The sequence below is a fragment of the Azolla caroliniana genome, unplaced genomic scaffold, assembly GCF_043228905.1.
Source record: "Azolla caroliniana isolate FFs.n. ecotype wild unplaced genomic scaffold, voAzoCaro1.0.p SCAF_21, whole genome shotgun sequence".
In the NCBI taxonomy this organism is placed as follows: Eukaryota; Viridiplantae; Streptophyta; class Polypodiopsida; order Salviniales; family Salviniaceae; genus Azolla; species Azolla caroliniana.
Window position 1 is genome coordinate 370,885 of NW_028230456.1, and position 17,155 is coordinate 388,039.

The following is a 17,155-nucleotide window of genomic DNA, read 5'->3' on the forward strand; positions in this document are numbered from 1 at the left end:
TGCTCCATAACACCAAAGAGTGTAGGGGGTTGTAGTCCAAAGAGTTTATCTCCTACTTTGAGATCAAAGAAGTTGCGTTCTTGGCAATTAGATTTTTCCTTTGCGTTTTACTTGCACGTGGGTAAACTCCAAGACCAGTACTTAAAAAACTTACTTGAATGTCTATATTGCTCTTTTGTGGAAGGGTTTCATGATATTGTTGAGCTATGCACATTGAGCTCCAAGTGGAATCTGAAATTTGCAAAGAACATAATAAAGCTAATAAATGAGTGCGCAACATTGACGTTGTAGGTGGACCAAGAAAGTTTAAAATCTAAAGCCAATCATTTTATCAACAACATAGAGAATGTGATTTATTTATTTGCTTTATTTTGTCATTAATATGAGGATGGAATGCTTAATTGTGTTTAATTGAGGTTTGGAGAAATTGAAATCAACATTTCCTAAATGACAGATGATGTATGGACCATGATTAGAAACAATATCTTATGAAAGTGCATGTAATACAAAGCGTAAGGGTCTTCATGACACCAAAATGATCAATTATACAATGTTATGGCATTCCATTACGATCTTGATGTCACTTGGGTTGTCGAGGATGTAGGTCATGTTTTGGAGAAGAAGGTGATCTTCAAATGTGAATTGATCCACATCCTCGCATTTAAAGAACTTGGTCAGATGTGTTGAACATTCTTTGATTTCCATGACCAATTGATCATAAATAAGTTTTATGATGAATGGGTGTCACAATGGAGTATGGTCCCCCACTAACTACATGGTAGTGGAACATGTTGAATTGCTAATAGGCAAGACGAACACTCCACCGAGGAAAGAATTTCCACTTGCTCCATAAAGAAATTTGTCACACCAATACTCCCTTCAACTTTCGTAGATATACTTCGCCTCCATGCCTACCATCAAATACAAAAAACATTGTGCATATCCCAATTATGATGCAATCCGCAATACCTTAGAAATAGGAAAACGATCTCCATCTCTGATTTTGGGTCAACATGTGTGAATTGTGCAAACACCCCCACTGCCCATGCTTCAAATAGCATCGTGATAAAATTTTGCCACTCCCCTCTCTCACACACACATCTTAATTGATCTATATCCACTGCATAGAACCATGTTCTCTAGTTCTTCAAAACATGAGAATGTGAAGAAGAAGAAGGAAAAGGTTTGTAATTCCTCTTTTATATATGTACAATTACCATACATACATTTGTGTCCTCTTTAACATCTAAAGCAATTCCATAATATTTCTCTATCTTGTATTCTTTTTGTCCCCTTTCCCTTGTATGATCATTCTCAATTCAAATACTAATGTCAATGTCCATGTTGTTGGAAGGTGTAGTAATGAAGTGTATAACAATTACTTAACAATAACATAATTAAATGATGTATTTCTACCTCCTCATTTAACTTTAATGCTTTATGTATTGCATTGAATCATTAGTGATCTCTTTAATGCTAGAAATAGGCTTACAACCTACTTAAGTACACATGGTTCTCTTGCTAGTTTACATCTATGGCCTTTTGACCAACATATGAGCATGCCTATGGGTCAACAAATGCTATGGACGAATGTAGGCTAAAGAAAGAAATCAACAATTATACTAGATTTATATGGGAGGGGGATAGAGCTCAGGAATGGTTGAGATGGCATTATCTTCTACAATTGCATCTAGCATGGGTAGGAAGTTGAAGAAACAACGAAGAAAAGGGGGCATGCCTATCCAATTCCTAAAACATCGGATGTAGACTATAGTGGCATCCAACATACGATACAACAGGATAGTCTAATGGAACCATGAAGATGTGTGACGATTGTTTACCTTGGTCACGAAAATGGCTTCAATTGTCTTTATGTGGTCCTTAAAACTGTGATGCAATAAGATCGTCCAATGGAACCGTTAGGATACATGAGTATCGTCTACCCTAGTTATAGAATGGTCACATGGTCTTTTCTTGGTCCCTAAACATGCAATGCAATAGGATCGCCCAATGCAACCATTAGGATGTTTGAGCCTTGTATTTCCTAGTTATAGAAATGGTCATGATGGCGTTTTCCTCGTCCCTAGATGAGCTTCTTTCTAATATCATCAAGCATGCACCCTTGAATCTTGTGGTTCTCGTCCAATATCTCAAAATGAGGCATGAGAGACTGATTTTAGAGAGTTGCCTCTATAGCTCATTAGTCATGTCCATCTCATCTTGGTATTTGGTTGCTTGTCAAATCATTGTCTCATTGACCCACTAGGGGAGGCAATATTGCTACTCAAGTTTGCCAATCCTCAAACATGTGTTGCTAATGTGGATTTTGGATTAGGCAACAATTTCACAACCACCAAGAATATCAAATCATGTGATTGTGTTGTGAAAGCCAATTATAACGATGCAAATACCAAGTGTTGGAGCAAGAAAACATTTGAAAAAGGAATTTGGTTTTAGTTGAAGAACCCTACTCAAATGAGACTATACACATAACAATCACGATGACCAAGAAACATATTGATTCCATGGACTAACAAAGTAACATAATTGTATTTATGGGTGACAACATCACCAACTCCCATGTTTTTTAAAGAGAAAAATGTTAAGCCTAAGAGATTACCTCATTTAGGCCTTCTTCTTCTCATCATCGAAACATGTATAGTTCTATGCTTAAATTGTCAACATTACAAAAATAGCACACGCAAATGGTTCTTAGAGAATGTTCTAGGAAAGAGAAGGAATAATATTCTAGGAAAGTGTGAAACCTACTAAAATATTTAACCACTTTAGATCCATACCATAACAATTATCTACTCACAAAACTCACTTGCAAAAATATATCAACATAAATGTGCTCCATAAATTCTATTTTCAAGCTAATACATGATTTGGGAACTCCCACAACAATGTTCTACACTCAAAACTACTCCCTTGCAATATATCAATAGAAAGATCTTGAGAAAGTTCAATCAACACTAAACCCAAATCCCAAATCAATAGAAAGACATGCATTGCAAATTCCAAATCTATTGGAATATTCTTGGGTACAATCTTGCTTTATTTCCTAGCAACACTAACCCCCTTTTTTGTCAATCAACACTGACCCCAAATCCTTTCTCATGCAATGATGCTTTTGCACGTATTTAATATATATAGATAGATATGCCTCAAATATATTGCACAACAATGCTTTGAGCTTTAGCACATAACCTCTCATTTCTAAAATGATAATTGTCTCTGGTTTATTTATTAATAAGGCCTTAGATTGCTTCTAAATGCAAGGCAATGCTATTTTTCCATGTGAGGTTTGTGGAGAATGAATTCATAAAATCATTTTTGGAAAAAATAAAAAAAATAAATTCATAAAATCATTATTAGGAAAAAAGTGGCGGTGTTCATGATGTAAATAGTTAACATGAAAGTTAAAATGATATGTAGAATAAATACTAAAATTTTTTTTTTTCATAATATATGATTCATTGTATGGTTAATGATATTAAGAAGCATTGTTTAATGAATAGCTAATTTTATTGTTATGATGCTGGTCCTTTGTATTGAACTTACCTATAACTGCATTTTTAATAGAATTTCATTAATTTACAGATTGATACCAATTCTAATGAAATGAATGATGCCAAGACAATATTATTACAGATGTCTGAGGTTTATTTTCCAGAAAAGAACCGTTCCCACGACTGCCAAGGGAGGAAGCCACCTGTCCAAATTCAAGGCTTTATGCTTTATGAGCTAGACCATGTGGGTAGGTACATAGATATAGCATCAGTAAAGAGATCACAACTCACCACATCGGTAGCAGCGAAAATAATATTCATCTCTCTTAACAAGGCCAGATCCTTCACACACTTTGCAATTTCTTTGGGCAGCCTAAGGAAGAAAAACCTAGTTTCAGATGATATTGACATCAATGCCAGCCACCACAATTCTTGAAGAAAGAAAAGAAGGGGTTTAACAGCTTACAATTCTTTTGCTAAACTCAATGCCAGCTACAACAAAGGGAGTAATCCCAGCTGCAGATTAACAAAAGCACGAGTTATATATGCTCAATTAGTTTTACCAAAGAATCTCCAAATAGGGGAAAATGCTTGGTTTTAACAGTAAAACCCCAAATGAATTAATGTCACCTCATTCCAAAATACTACACAGTACTTAGATCTTTTATTTTTGTTTCAATATGGATAACACGAATTCGCCCATATTTGTAAACGTGATTTGTATTAAACATCAGATTTGGCCTCTAATAGATGTTAATCTATCTTTCTTTCTTTCTCTGGTGAAAAATAGGAGACTATTACAGCAGAAGATATAGAGGCTTGTGTTTGTAGTGTGGTTAAAGCATGTATATGTAGTGCTACCTTTTTGCTCAGGTATTTATAGCTAGCTTTTTATTGAAGGTAGAAAATGCTTCATCAAGAAACAGTTTTTATTTTTATGTTTTAGCCACATATCTCCCACTTAATGTCATTTTTGCAATTCTTCCATACATTCTAAATTTGCCCTCTTTGTGTCACCTATATTTCTGTAAGGCCAACATAGGATCTACATGTAAACTTTGATTCTTGATTGGCTTCCTTAACATCTCAGCTAGGTTGTCTTTAGTATGGATTTTCTATATATCTACACATCCTCCCGCTTTCTCAAATACAAAGTGGTATTATACTCGTATGTGCTTTGTCTTCAAGTCCAATGTTGGATTCTTAGCCATGTGTCAAGTGCTCTAACCATCACAAAATAGAGGAATCTTCTCTTCTTTCTGCCTGAGCTCTTCCAATAGCATTGGCAACCAGATTGCCTCTCTTTGTTGGCTTTTGTAGCTCAACACACTCAGTCTCTGTCATAGAAATAGCCATGATAAACTACAGTTTCGAAAGCCAACTTGTGAATCCAACAAGAGTAAACACATAACTTGTGATGGGGCTTACTTTTGGTCAACATCACCAGAATAATCAGAGATCAACATAGCCTCTGATAGTATAGTCTGAACCTCAATTACTCACAGCAGCATTTGAGGTACCCTTGACATATCTTAGTATCCTCTTTATAGTACATGGCGAAGACGATTGGATCATGTAAATCTCTTCAACTCCGGCATCTCAGTACCTGTTAGAGAGCATATAAAGATTTGTTCAGCTTACAAAGCAAGTCCTCTTTTCGTTTCTCTTCAAAGTCTCGTTTTTGGAGCATGTAAATCTCTTAAACTCCACGAAAAGTGCAATTTTCAGATCCAACTGCTCTATCTGTAAATCAAAATGTAGCACATTAGGAATGCCCAAACAGTTGTGCCGAACAATAGGAGACAATATTTCATTGAAGCTGATATCTTCTTTCTAAACATATCCCGTCATCGTCAATCTTGCATGATACAACTCCATTTGATCATTTCCATCTCGTTTTTTATCCTGTAGAACTATTTCTTCCTGATGGCCTTCCTCACTGTAGTGGAACAAGATCCCATGTCTTGTTTTTACGAAGAATTTCAATTTCTTCTTGCATTGCTGTTATCCACAAAGAAACTTCTTGGCTTTTTGTGGCTTCATGGAAAGTTGATGGTTCTCCATCCTCTGCTAATAGACAAAATGCAACACTTCCCTCTATAATGTACTTTGAGTGCCAAGTTGGTTTTCTCCTCTCCCTAGTTGACCATCAAACTTCTGAAATTGCAAACTCAGCTTGCTCTCGTCCTTCATGCTCTGGTGCTGCTTCAGAAGAATCTTGAAATTCTTGTGAGAATGTTCAAACCTTGTTTCAACATGTGGCTAAGCCAATGATGCCCCATTATCATCGATTCATCTTAGAACTTACCAATGAAATAGACATTTGTCCTTCTTGCTGCGTTTTACCTTAGTGCATGATAATTTGCAGCTACCTTTTCCACTTTCATCAATAGAATTTTTTCAGACCCTTCAGATTTGATACCTCTTGGATGGTGCTAACTTTACCATCACGCACCCACAATTTGACGGTACAAATGCCATGAATATCCAAGGCACTATCTTCTCTAATGAAAAGATCCTCCTCAGATAGGTTCATGTTGGTGAACCATTCTCTCTAGGTCACATGTAATGTTGCTCCCGAGTCCATAAGTCAAGACTCAATGAACCTTCTTTTTCCTTCAGTAACAGTTCTTTCCTCATTGTATAAAATTTTCCATCATCTTAATTTTTCTTACAAAACTTGAGCTTTTAACAACTTGGAACTTTTATCTTTGTCACCTGCATTCCTTTTGAGATTCCAACAGTCTCTTTTACAATGCACTTTCTTCCCAAAATTTCCTTTGTCCTTTTTGTTCTTCTTTAGACAGCAACACTCTCTATCATAGTGCCTTTTCTTGCCACAATGATGAGACTAGATGTCGTAGGCATAACTGTAAGGACCCAATCTAACGCTAACTTTAATGGTTTAAGGGTAGGAGAAGTGGGAAACCAGTTATCCTAGGACTTGGGGACAAACCCATAAGGGCATATGACACATGGGAACACATGATGATTTGAGATCCATAGGTATTGGGCTATGTAAAGAGCACTAGGTGTCCCCTTCATTGTGGCATTTTGAGATGTCGTTGAGACCCTATTGATGATGCTAAGCTCTCTTCTTCGGATCCGTTGAACATAACTACCAATGTATAACATAAATAACATATTATCTCTATGTTGGGTTTCTCTCTCCTCCCCAACTCTAAAGCCTACAAACTATAACTTCTAGAAACTCTTAGAAAGCTTCTAAAATCGTGCAATAAGTAATAACATGGCACAATCTTATCTGTTTTATGCATTGAAATTCTGCAATTTCAGAAACGTTCCATCCACCGAAGGACTTTGTTTTATTATATTAAAGCCAATCACACAAAGATAGACCAAGTGAGTCCACTTATACAATGACGACCTAGATAGCAGTGTGGTAGAACAAAACAAAAGCCCACCTGCCGCACCCGCAATGACCTGCCATGTGACAAAATGATGGTCCTGCTCAGACACGCTCTGCAGCATGAGGGCAGCATCGGGCGGAGCTGGCATCATCGAAACAGCATGGCCACGGCCTTCTGATCTCCTCTTGCATGAACTCTCGCGGGACAACGGAAAACAAAAGCGACCAGGAGTGGTTGCACAGGAGGACAAAGAAGAAGTTCCCATCGCCATCGCCATCGCCATCGCCATCGCCATCGGTGTTGTGCGCGCGAGAGAAGGAGAAATCGCCACGTATCAATCAATCAGAGCATAGCTAAACAGGAGAGAGAGAGAGAGAGAAAGAAAGAAAGAAAGAAAGAAAGAAAGATATATTAACGTCTTCTAAGGCCAAAATTGGCCTATGAGACAAATGGTGTACAACAAAAATGGGATATTTACCCATTCATCGAAAGTAAAAATAAAAATAAGATAAAATAGAGTTTAAGCTAAATAGTTCTAAGAAAACAACAAACATGTTCTATATAAAAAACATGTTCTACAATGAGAATGATTCTATACTAGGCCTAATTTCATTTCCATCCAAGTCTCTCGAAGAGAAGCGGGGGGTCAAAGGGTTGCCATGATGTGGATGTGGCCCGTGGTCCCCATGTAAGAGGTACCCCAACCATAGCTTCGAGTCAACGTAGCTCACGTTCCCTTATCTTCTTAATCTTTTCTACTCCACGTTGACTTGTGTTGAAGCCCAACATCCGAGGACGTTTGGTTGCTCTTTGTATTTCTGCTTCCTCAAGGGAGAGGCCGAGCGGCATAAGTGTATCCACATTCATCGTCTCCCCATGTTCCTGAAAAATTACACTAGGTACATGTTGATGAGTAGTAAAAGGGTTATGATTAACACTTTGTAATTTATCCTCCCTATGTTGTTTTAGCTCTAAGATATACCTACCTAGTCTCTTTACACTCGGGGTATCTAATAGTTTGGAGAGGGTGGGAGAGGGTCCTAGTATGTCTTGGTATTCCGCCCGTATCTCGGCATAAGTTGGGCACTTGCATGTGAAGTGATACTCATCCTCTATCTCTATGTGGCATAACCTACATAGCCTTTCCTCTCTAGGGACTCTATTAGCTCGACCATTCTCAATCTCAAGTTGGTGAGATGATATCCTAAGTTGTCCAATGGCCACCCTTAGTGCATTTGATAAGAAAGTATCTAGGTATCTTGGTCGTGTAATAAACCCTAACTTAGAGAAGTGCAAGAAGTGTTCCTTATAGTACACCATTTTAGATGGGAGTGGCTCTCGTGGGGTGATCCATTTGTATCGAGTGTAGATTTGCCATATTTCTTGGCGTATCACTTTATTACGATCTTCACGAGAGATTAAAGTTTGATCAGTCCCATGGTTGTACTTAAGGGGAGGTAGGTTATTAATGTCTATGCCATTTGCAAATAACCAACTCACCACAATGCTATACCAAGAGTTGGTGTCTCCAGACACATGTAAGGATCGGGATGCCTCAAAGGCTCGACGGGATATCCTATCTTGTGGTTGACTATGTATCCGATGAATAAAAGCTACCACTTGAAAGAGTGCTTCTACTAACATCGGGGGTAGGCTAAACTCCGCTCTAATAATGTCATGTGGTACTGTCGATTTGCTTCGGAGTTGACGTGATAACATCGCCACTAAAGGTCTCTCCAATTGCGTCCACATGAAAGATGGTAGACCTGGAGCCCATACTACTGATGCATACATGAGGGACGGGGTCACTAATGAGTCGAAAAGCCATCCCTTAGTCCGTGGCTCTTGAAAGTATGCTTGGTGGCATTGTCTCTCTAAGAGTGAGAGGGATGCATATCCTCTCGTTAGCCTATCTTTGGCTGCCTGGGTCATCGAGAATTTACCTGAGCGAGCACTAAAAGTGACTCCCAAGTATACATAAGATCCCACCACCTCAACTAGTTTATGAGAGAGGATGAGGTGACATTTACTCCTAACTCTGGACGATGTATGAAAGATAAGGGCTTTAGTTTTCGCTAGATTCACTACCAGTCCTCGTTGTGTACAAAAGTCATCTAGGCCATTAAGATGCTTTTGTAGGTCGTGTTCCGACTCCGAGAGCAAGACAATGTCGTCTGCGTAGAGTAAGAGACTAACTTGCGTATCCCCAATAGCCACTCCTTTGCCTCCCTTACGAGCAATAAAATCAGTGATCTCATCAATGTAGATCCCAAAAAGAGTCGGTGATAGGGGGCAACCCTGTTTTACACCAATGGTGCTAGTGAAACAATCGGATAGGCCACCTGGGCATCTTACGCGCCCATAGACTTGCTCATATAGGGCATAAATGGCCCAAATCATGTCATTTGGTATCTCCAAGCTCTTAAGTCTATCAAACAACCTCTCCCTAGGAACTGTATCAAAGGCTTTGCGAAAGTCCACAAAGCAACAATATAGTTTCTTCTTACGAGCCTTTGTTTGGTCAATTAAGCACCTAAGTGTGAAGATGTGGTCAATAGTGGAGAAGGCTCGTCTAAAGCTAGCCTGCTCAGGTGCTCGAAGACTTAATGTTTCCATATAATCACTGAGCTCCGCTTCCATTACTGCACCATATAGTTTAGCAAGCGTATGACCTATCATAATGGTCCTATATGTATTTGGGTCCATTGGGTCCCCTCCTTTATGTATAGGGGCCACAGTGTTCGTGGCCCATTGTGGTGGAAAACCCTCGGCGAGGGCGCGGTTGAAGATTAGAGTGAGAAGGGGAGCTAGGCACTCTCGAGCATATATGATGTGCTCGGCTCGCAATCCTGTGTGGTCCATGGATTTCCTATGTTGTAATTTTTTTATGACCTTCGTGACCCTAGAGGTCGTGAAAAGTGTCCCCATGGTAGGTCGAGGTGTGGAGGGCATTGGAATGGGTGGTTGGTTCGGGACATGGTAGAGTCTCTCGGTATATGTGTGCCAAATATTGGGATCCTCGATGGGTGTTTGTGGTCTCGGTTCCCGTAGTCTCTTCCATGCAAGGGCACAATCCCTACTCATGAGCATATGGTAGAGTTCCCAATATTGAGATGCTTCCCAAGCTCGTCTTTTACGACGTGTCATCTTGCGCATCTCTTTGCGAGCCTGTACTAAGGAGATAGTACCACTGAGTCGCGATACTTTAAGTTGTCTATACAACTCTCTACAATCCTCGTCATACCACTTGTTTTGTGGCATAGACCCTATTCTACTATGATTGGAGTCTTTCGTGTATGGGAAGCTACTAGTGGCGGCTGAGTGAAGGATGTGTGTGAGTTCTGTAATGAGGTTCTCTAAAGGCAAGGAAGAATCAAACGAGGAAAGATGGGCTTGAACATGTCGAGAGTAGATGTCCGCGAGCTCATGCGTGAAATGTATTATAGTGTGATGGAGAGAGAGAGAGAGAGAGAGCCGGATTCCCTTTTCCTTCCCTTATCAAAAAAGCATACGCAAAAGGACATACATACACACATACATACATACATGATACATACATACATACATACATACATGATACATCAATGAGTAAATGTATATGTATGTATATGGATATGCATATATATGTATGCGTATGTATGTATGTATGTATGTATATACGTAGACATGGAACCGTGTGCTCAAACTCAAAATCTTGTTTTTCTTCATCCACACATCATTCTCATGTGAAATCCACTCCTTGCAATTCTCCCCAGTGTGGCGCAACTCATTCCTTGTGCCGCAACTCCATAAAAATGAGTAAAAACTACTACTTTGATTGTTGTTGAACACGAGTTTCAACTAGTGAAAGTGGATGTCCTTCCGTTTTAGTGTCCATAGTAAAGATGCATGAATACCATGTCATCTAGCACATACAATGCTATATATGTAATATGACACTAAAGGAGTTGCACATCACATGATGCTGTCTCTTGTAGCAATAGGTATTTCAGGTTGCTCGATTTCGAAATTCCATCTTTCTCTATATGATTTCGCTAACATGCATACCTATGATAGAATTCTAAATTTCTGTCACATATTCATAAGCTTGGAACTCCAACAGAATTCCTATGTAATTTTTTTGGGCAAACTTGCAAAAGGATATCAATGGTCCTAAAAACGTGGCTTGCTAAATTGTGGCCTACAAAATTAGTGAAATGTAACATAATTGAAATGAGCAAACCTACAAAAGGTAGACTGAGTTCAAACATTGTCCTTGTATCAATCCTTCATGCTTAAAAGGAAGACAAGAGTAAAAAAGGGTTAACTGCATAAAAGCGTTAATATCCTCATATGATGTAAGGAGCATTGCACATGACCATTCAAAACTTTATAGCAACCCTCAAACTCTCCTGATAGATAGCACTTAGTTTGCAATATAGATCAAGTAACACATCAATCGGATATACATATGCTCCACAATGTTGAGCTATGCCTCCCCCATTTACATAAATCTCACAGAACTACATTCCGAAGTTAGGTTATAAGAGCAGATTAGACATGCTTTAAACCAGTTCGAGCATCCTACCAATTGTTTCGTTCCGTCATGAACATTAATAACATACCTATTTGTCTGTCTCATTTGTGTAATTCACGTATGTTTATCCATGTGGTTATCTAGGCAGAGAGCATAGTTGTATGCCTGAATGCATGTCTAAATTATATAATTCATAATGTAAAGAGAGAAGGATGTCCCTAGATATGGAAAAATATAAACAAAAGAAACACTTCTGATGTTGGACTAGTCATTTAGAACGAGGCAAGGATATACCCAACATCCAACCAAACATAAAACAGAAATGCTTAAGAATAAAGTTATTGGCAAGGACTACGCTAAACAATTTGCATAAACAATAGACATCCATGTCCCAGCAAAGCAAAATGTATACAAAAACCCCATTTCAATGTTTGTTTGAACGAAGTCATTTACAAAAGACAGAATGCTACACAACATTACAAAACCACACGATTCCATGGCATCATGCATGATACCAGATGCTATAAGTTTGTATAACTCCCGTAACATAACACGATTTGATGGCATTATCCATGACACCGCATGCTATATACACTTGCAACTCCCATAGAACCACACGATTGGATGGCATCATGCATGATACCACACACTATACACTTGCAACTCCCATGTATCCCTAGAGTGAATTTACAGAGAAACACTTGAAAATAGAAGCTCCAACTCTTCTGGCTCTGATAATGATGATCTTGTCTGCAGTACCCCACACACGCACACGTACACACACACACATCAACCATCAAATAAAAAAGTAAGAATGGTTAGTAGTTGCGAGAATCTACCAGCCATATTTATCACAACTAGTGTTTTGTATGACCTTCAACTTTATCATAGTAGACTGTGTTCATTAAATGGATCAATTCAGCTAAAAAGAGCAACTTCTGGACGTTCTCTACCAAAAAAACAACTCCCCAGTTTCTATCTTTCCATAGGGTTTCGTTCTAATGTTAAGCACTATCTCTCAATAATGATTCCTTGATATAACATTTCCAACACTTTGCTTTGCAGCCTTCATTTTCTGAGTTCTGATATAGGAACACCAAAAACGATGAAACTGCCCTTTTCAGAATTACAAGTTCCCGATTCACTTTATATTCTTCTCAACTGGATATTTCTGCAGAATCTGATTATTTCAATAACTTGTGCAGGCATCAATTCCATTCCATACACTTTGAGTCTCTACATAAATATCCTGAGGATCTATTCTACATTTGAGACCTCGATTATGTGCGCATCAAATTTGGGCAGTACCAGAATCACTTAAAAAAAGTATAACATATATTATTAAGGTTGTTGTAGATATGCAGGAGAATAAAATTGAAGGTTAGGGTTAGTAGATGGATGGATGTATTGCACGGTACCTCTGGAACAATGGAGAGGAGCTGCATGGCTTTGCCGAGGACCCGGATGCGGTGAGCGGCGTAATTGCTGGTGGTGGGGAGCTGCTTCACACGCTGCATCTCCGCCTCCACCGATGCCCTCCTCCTGTTCATGGGACCTTGAGCAGCATCCTGGCCATGGCCCCACCAGTGATGATGGAGTCGCGTATTACTGCTACCCCCACCGTCTCCTCCACCTCCTTTCCCTATCACCGGTGTACCCACAGCGCCGACAGAGGTTTGCTGCATGCTTCGTCTGTCTCCCTCACTTCTTTTGAAGGGGCTCCTCTCTCTCTCTCTCTCTCTCTCTCAGCCTCTGTCTCTGTCTCTGTCTCTGTGTCTCCCCGTCTCGTTAATGGAACCTTCTTTCTTTCTCTCTTCTTTCTTTCCTGCTTTCTCTCTCTTTCAAGGGACGGCGTTATAGCAAGTGTCTGTACCTACGTACGTACGTCGTATATATACACACACGCACGCACGCACATACGTACATACATACAATGTACATACGATATGAATATAATTATAATAACACACATATTACACATACACCATATGTATGTATGTAGAAGGTTTATGAGTCATGTGTGTATATACATATGAATAATGACCGAGCCTACTCACCACAGACACATACATATATGTATTGATATGGACATGTATACATACGTATATTGTACATGCATAGATGGAGATGGGGAGTTTGGCTCAACTCAACTACGCCACTCTCTCGGGGATAACACTTTCTCTTGATGTTCTTCTTACGATTTTACTTTGGAACCTCAAATCCATTCCTCCCGAGCTTTCAAATTCTGTATACTCCTTTTGGCTGTAGGCTATCTATCTATATATAGGCAAATCACTACCATTTGCCACTACCACTACCATATATGTATGTATATACATTCGAAGCTTCCAAATTAAGCATGATTCAAGTTGAACTACATAGGCCCCAACATTATGAGAAGTTCTCGTGTGTGTGTGTGTGTGTGTATGTACCACCCGAAAGCATCAAAAGTGTTGGGAATATAATCCAATCACAAAACATTAGTAGATTTGGGTATCAAAACTACAAAAGGAATTCCACAACTCAGGCTTTTGAAAAGCACTACTTTTTTTTTGGACTTACAATACTTTAGGAAGAAGACAAACCAATGACAACATCCATGTTGGCTGAGTTATGTATGTATATATTGCCAAGGAATCGTATATGTATTATGTTTGTCCGATGGATCAACAAGACTGGCTTGCCCAAAACAGATTCAATCGTTCGTTCAACCAACATCTCCATCTCCATCTCCATCTCCATCTCCATCTCCATCAAATTCTGTGTGTGCGCGCACAAATTAGCGACAAATTCTCATATGGCGTCTTCCTCCTCACCTGTATGGATTCCCGTCTTTACTCCAGTCCAGGCCCCCACGATGCCCCCCTCCGTCCATGAAGAAGAAAAAGAAGGTGAGGCGTCCCGACTTGTCTTCCATGCATAACACTAATGGTAGTCATCATAATGACCTAATCTCTTTTGAGCCTAATACCTAACTTGGGCATGTGCCTCAGCGGCTCCCACGGTACTCAGGCTTGTTTCCTACAACATTCTGGCCCAGGTATTCCTGCATTGCTTTTGTTTACGCTATAGTTAATATATGATCTACCCAGAGTCACCGTAGACTCTTGTTAATATGTAATTATTGTGAATGTATTGATTTGCTACCCACCACATAACACGTTTATCCCCTGTGAGAAACCATATAAGCATTGCTAGATGAATAATCTTCGATGTAATGGATACATACATATTGTCGTGATGCAGGCTTACTTGAGAAGTCGGTTTCTTCCACATTCTCCTTCTCATTGCCTAAGGTCAGCAAAGAAAAGTTTGAATGGATTGTTATAATCACATTTTTGCGAGTCACGTTTTTTCTGCCACATATTTCTTTTGAGCAAATATGCCAAAGGTGGATTGTTCCCCCACCATAATCTCACTTACATTTTTTCAGATGGAAGGCTCGTTCTGAGAATCTTTTAGCACAACTTTTGAGCTTTGATGCAGATGTTCTTTGCTTACAAGTGAATTCCCCTGAATGAAAAGTTTGTTGATTCACTTTCATGTTTGGGTTACATCTATGGACAACATACTAGTTGGGGTCTTTGGTTTCCATTAGGAACTGGATGAATACGAGAGCTTCTACAAGGGGGAGTTAGGTCAACATGGGTATTCAAGCATTTATGCACAAAGGCCAGGAAGAAAAGATGGTTCAGCCATCTTTTATCGGCCTGGACGGTGGGTACTTTTTTCTGTAAAATTATGAAGAGGTTATGGATTACATATGGGCTTGACAAAGTTGGGCATTTTAAAAATGCTGTGATTGGCATTTGTGATTCATAGGGCATTCCAATAAATTTCGTTTCTCATTTTTGCAGACTTGAAGTGATAGAAACTGAGTTCGTTCACTACAATGATTTAGTTCTGGAAGATAATAATGTGAATAAGGAAGTTGGACAAGTTTCACATGCAACCACAACTTTACAATATGAACATTCTTTTGAGAAATTGACGGGTTAGCCTTATAATTAAAATCATACTACACAAATTTGATATGAATGACATTTATAATCGTATAACTAATGGAAACACAGACAGGGGTGATCCAAATGATCCACAGGTGCGCCTTAGGAGGGATTGCGTAGGCATCATGGCTGGTTTTAGAGTTTTACCTGCTCTGGAGGATAGGGTATTTTTGCTGGCAAATACACAAATTTACTGGTATTCTAATCACATATACTTCTACATTGCTAGAATAGAGTACCCGTTGTTAATGGAATAAATACGAAACCTTTTTAGCTCTCCTCCTAATATAGCCCACTATTGGAAGTGAGGTGAGTAGGTTTCCAGTTTGAGCGTATGGTTAGTTCCAAGGCTGTACTTTGAGGTTCAGACTGGCTCGCTCTTCATATAGTTTTCTTATAAAGGTTTTCAAATTCAAATGCCCTTTATTTTATGTTGAGGAGAAAAATATTTTGGCTCCCAAGATTTAGCCTTCTTTGACTTTAAAAGTATGGATTTTCAGATAATAATAAATAGGAAACTGGTGCGAATGTACTGACATAGTTAGGTCTATTGCTAATGGGCGGAGATTGATCTTCATTATTCATTTTTTCTATCAAAATTGTTTTTCATTCTAGGGATCCTGATTGGGTGGATGTGAAACTAGCACAAGTGAATTACCTCACAGACCGTATTTTAAAGTTTCAATGTACCTTAGAAACAATCTTGAAGCTTCGCAAATTCCCAATAATTATATGCGGCGATTTTAACTCTACACCAGGTGATCAGGTAGGTGTATCCCTATGTCTGTGTGTGCATGAAGGCAAGGAGTTTCTAAACATGAGCATGTTTGTGTTGCCCTTTTTGATATTCAGGTATATAACTACCTTGTGCATGATGGTGTTGAAGTATCTGTTGAAACTAAGTTGTCAAATTTGTCATTATACTCTGAGAACAAGATACCGAGGAAGTGCTTGTTGCCGCTTCATAGCTTGTACGGATTTGTGCTAGGAGAACCGGAGTGCACCAATTGTGTACCTGGATTCAAAGGTACTTTGGATTATATCTTTGTCTCCTCTTTTGACACTATGAAACCAGTGAGCCTCTTGCAAACCCCAACCCTAGACATTGAGGATGTCAAGAATGGGCTCCCCAACCAAACCTATCCCAGTGACCATCTACCCATTGGCACAGATTTTATGATCCTTGGTTCAAAGCATGTATAATCTTTATTGTTGAACATAACATACTTAAAGAATGAAAGCAAGATTCTAGACCCTTATTAGGACCCCAAACGTGGGGATTTTAGAAGATGTACATTTTAAAGATGCTGTGTAGGCAGTATTGTGTAGAAGACATGTTTATAATCACATGGAAATAAGCCAAGGATTTGTGAACGTAGATTTATTTGTACTACATACTGAAATTGGAAAATGGATTTGCTTGATTTGTGTTGCTACTAAATTCTGGTCCTTGCTTTGCATATGCAAGTCTCTCTATCTCTCTCTGATAAATGATTGAGGGCATGCTATAAAAAGAGAAAAGTACTAGAAGAATTCATATGAGAGACATAAGAAAGTTACTTGTTATCCACTCAATCCATGAGGAAGAAGGCATCGTCTAGTTACCTTGCGGGGTATGCATTTGTGGTCTTGATGGTTCATGCGCAAATAAATGATTTTGGTGCAAAGGATGTCATAAGAAAGAATGCCATGAAACACAAGTACTTTATGAGTTTAGACATATCTAGCCAAAGACATGAAAATGACCTATTC

At 39.0% G+C, this 17,155-nt stretch overlaps 3 protein-coding genes across 3 annotated transcripts; 1 reads left to right on the forward strand and 2 right to left on the reverse strand.

The window, feature by feature from the left end:
* Positions 1 to 3,424: 3,424 nt before the first annotated feature.
* LOC147850135 (uncharacterized) lies at positions 3,425 to 7,237 on the reverse strand. Its single transcript, XM_087336719.1, has 4 exons — positions 6,938 to 7,237; positions 3,979 to 4,028; positions 3,804 to 3,885; positions 3,425 to 3,715 (listed from the first exon to the last, which is right to left on the reverse strand). The coding sequence occupies exons 1-4, from the start codon at positions 7,176 to 7,178 to the stop codon at positions 3,666 to 3,668; spliced, it is 423 nt and encodes a 140-aa protein (XP_087192845.1). The 5' UTR covers positions 7,179 to 7,237; the 3' UTR covers positions 3,425 to 3,665.
* A 4,569-nt stretch (positions 7,238 to 11,806) lies between these two features.
* LOC147850136 (uncharacterized) lies at positions 11,807 to 13,193 on the reverse strand. Its single transcript, XM_087336518.1, has 2 exons — positions 12,818 to 13,193; positions 11,807 to 12,149 (listed from the first exon to the last, which is right to left on the reverse strand). Exons 1-2 carry the CDS (start codon positions 13,082 to 13,084, stop codon positions 12,087 to 12,089), a joined length of 330 nt encoding a protein of 109 aa, XP_087192644.1. The 5' UTR covers positions 13,085 to 13,193; the 3' UTR covers positions 11,807 to 12,086.
* An 883-nt stretch (positions 13,194 to 14,076) lies between these two features.
* On the forward strand, positions 14,077 to 16,865 carry LOC147850137 (carbon catabolite repressor protein 4 homolog 4-like). The gene is made up of 9 exons (XM_087336639.1): positions 14,077 to 14,290; positions 14,393 to 14,439; positions 14,646 to 14,695; positions 14,833 to 14,902; positions 14,998 to 15,116; positions 15,257 to 15,393; positions 15,473 to 15,599; positions 16,019 to 16,169; positions 16,256 to 16,865. Exons 1-9 carry the CDS (start codon positions 14,197 to 14,199, stop codon positions 16,604 to 16,606), a joined length of 1,146 nt encoding a protein of 381 aa, XP_087192765.1. The 5' UTR covers positions 14,077 to 14,196; the 3' UTR covers positions 16,607 to 16,865.
* The last annotated feature ends 290 nt before the right edge of the window (positions 16,866 to 17,155 follow it).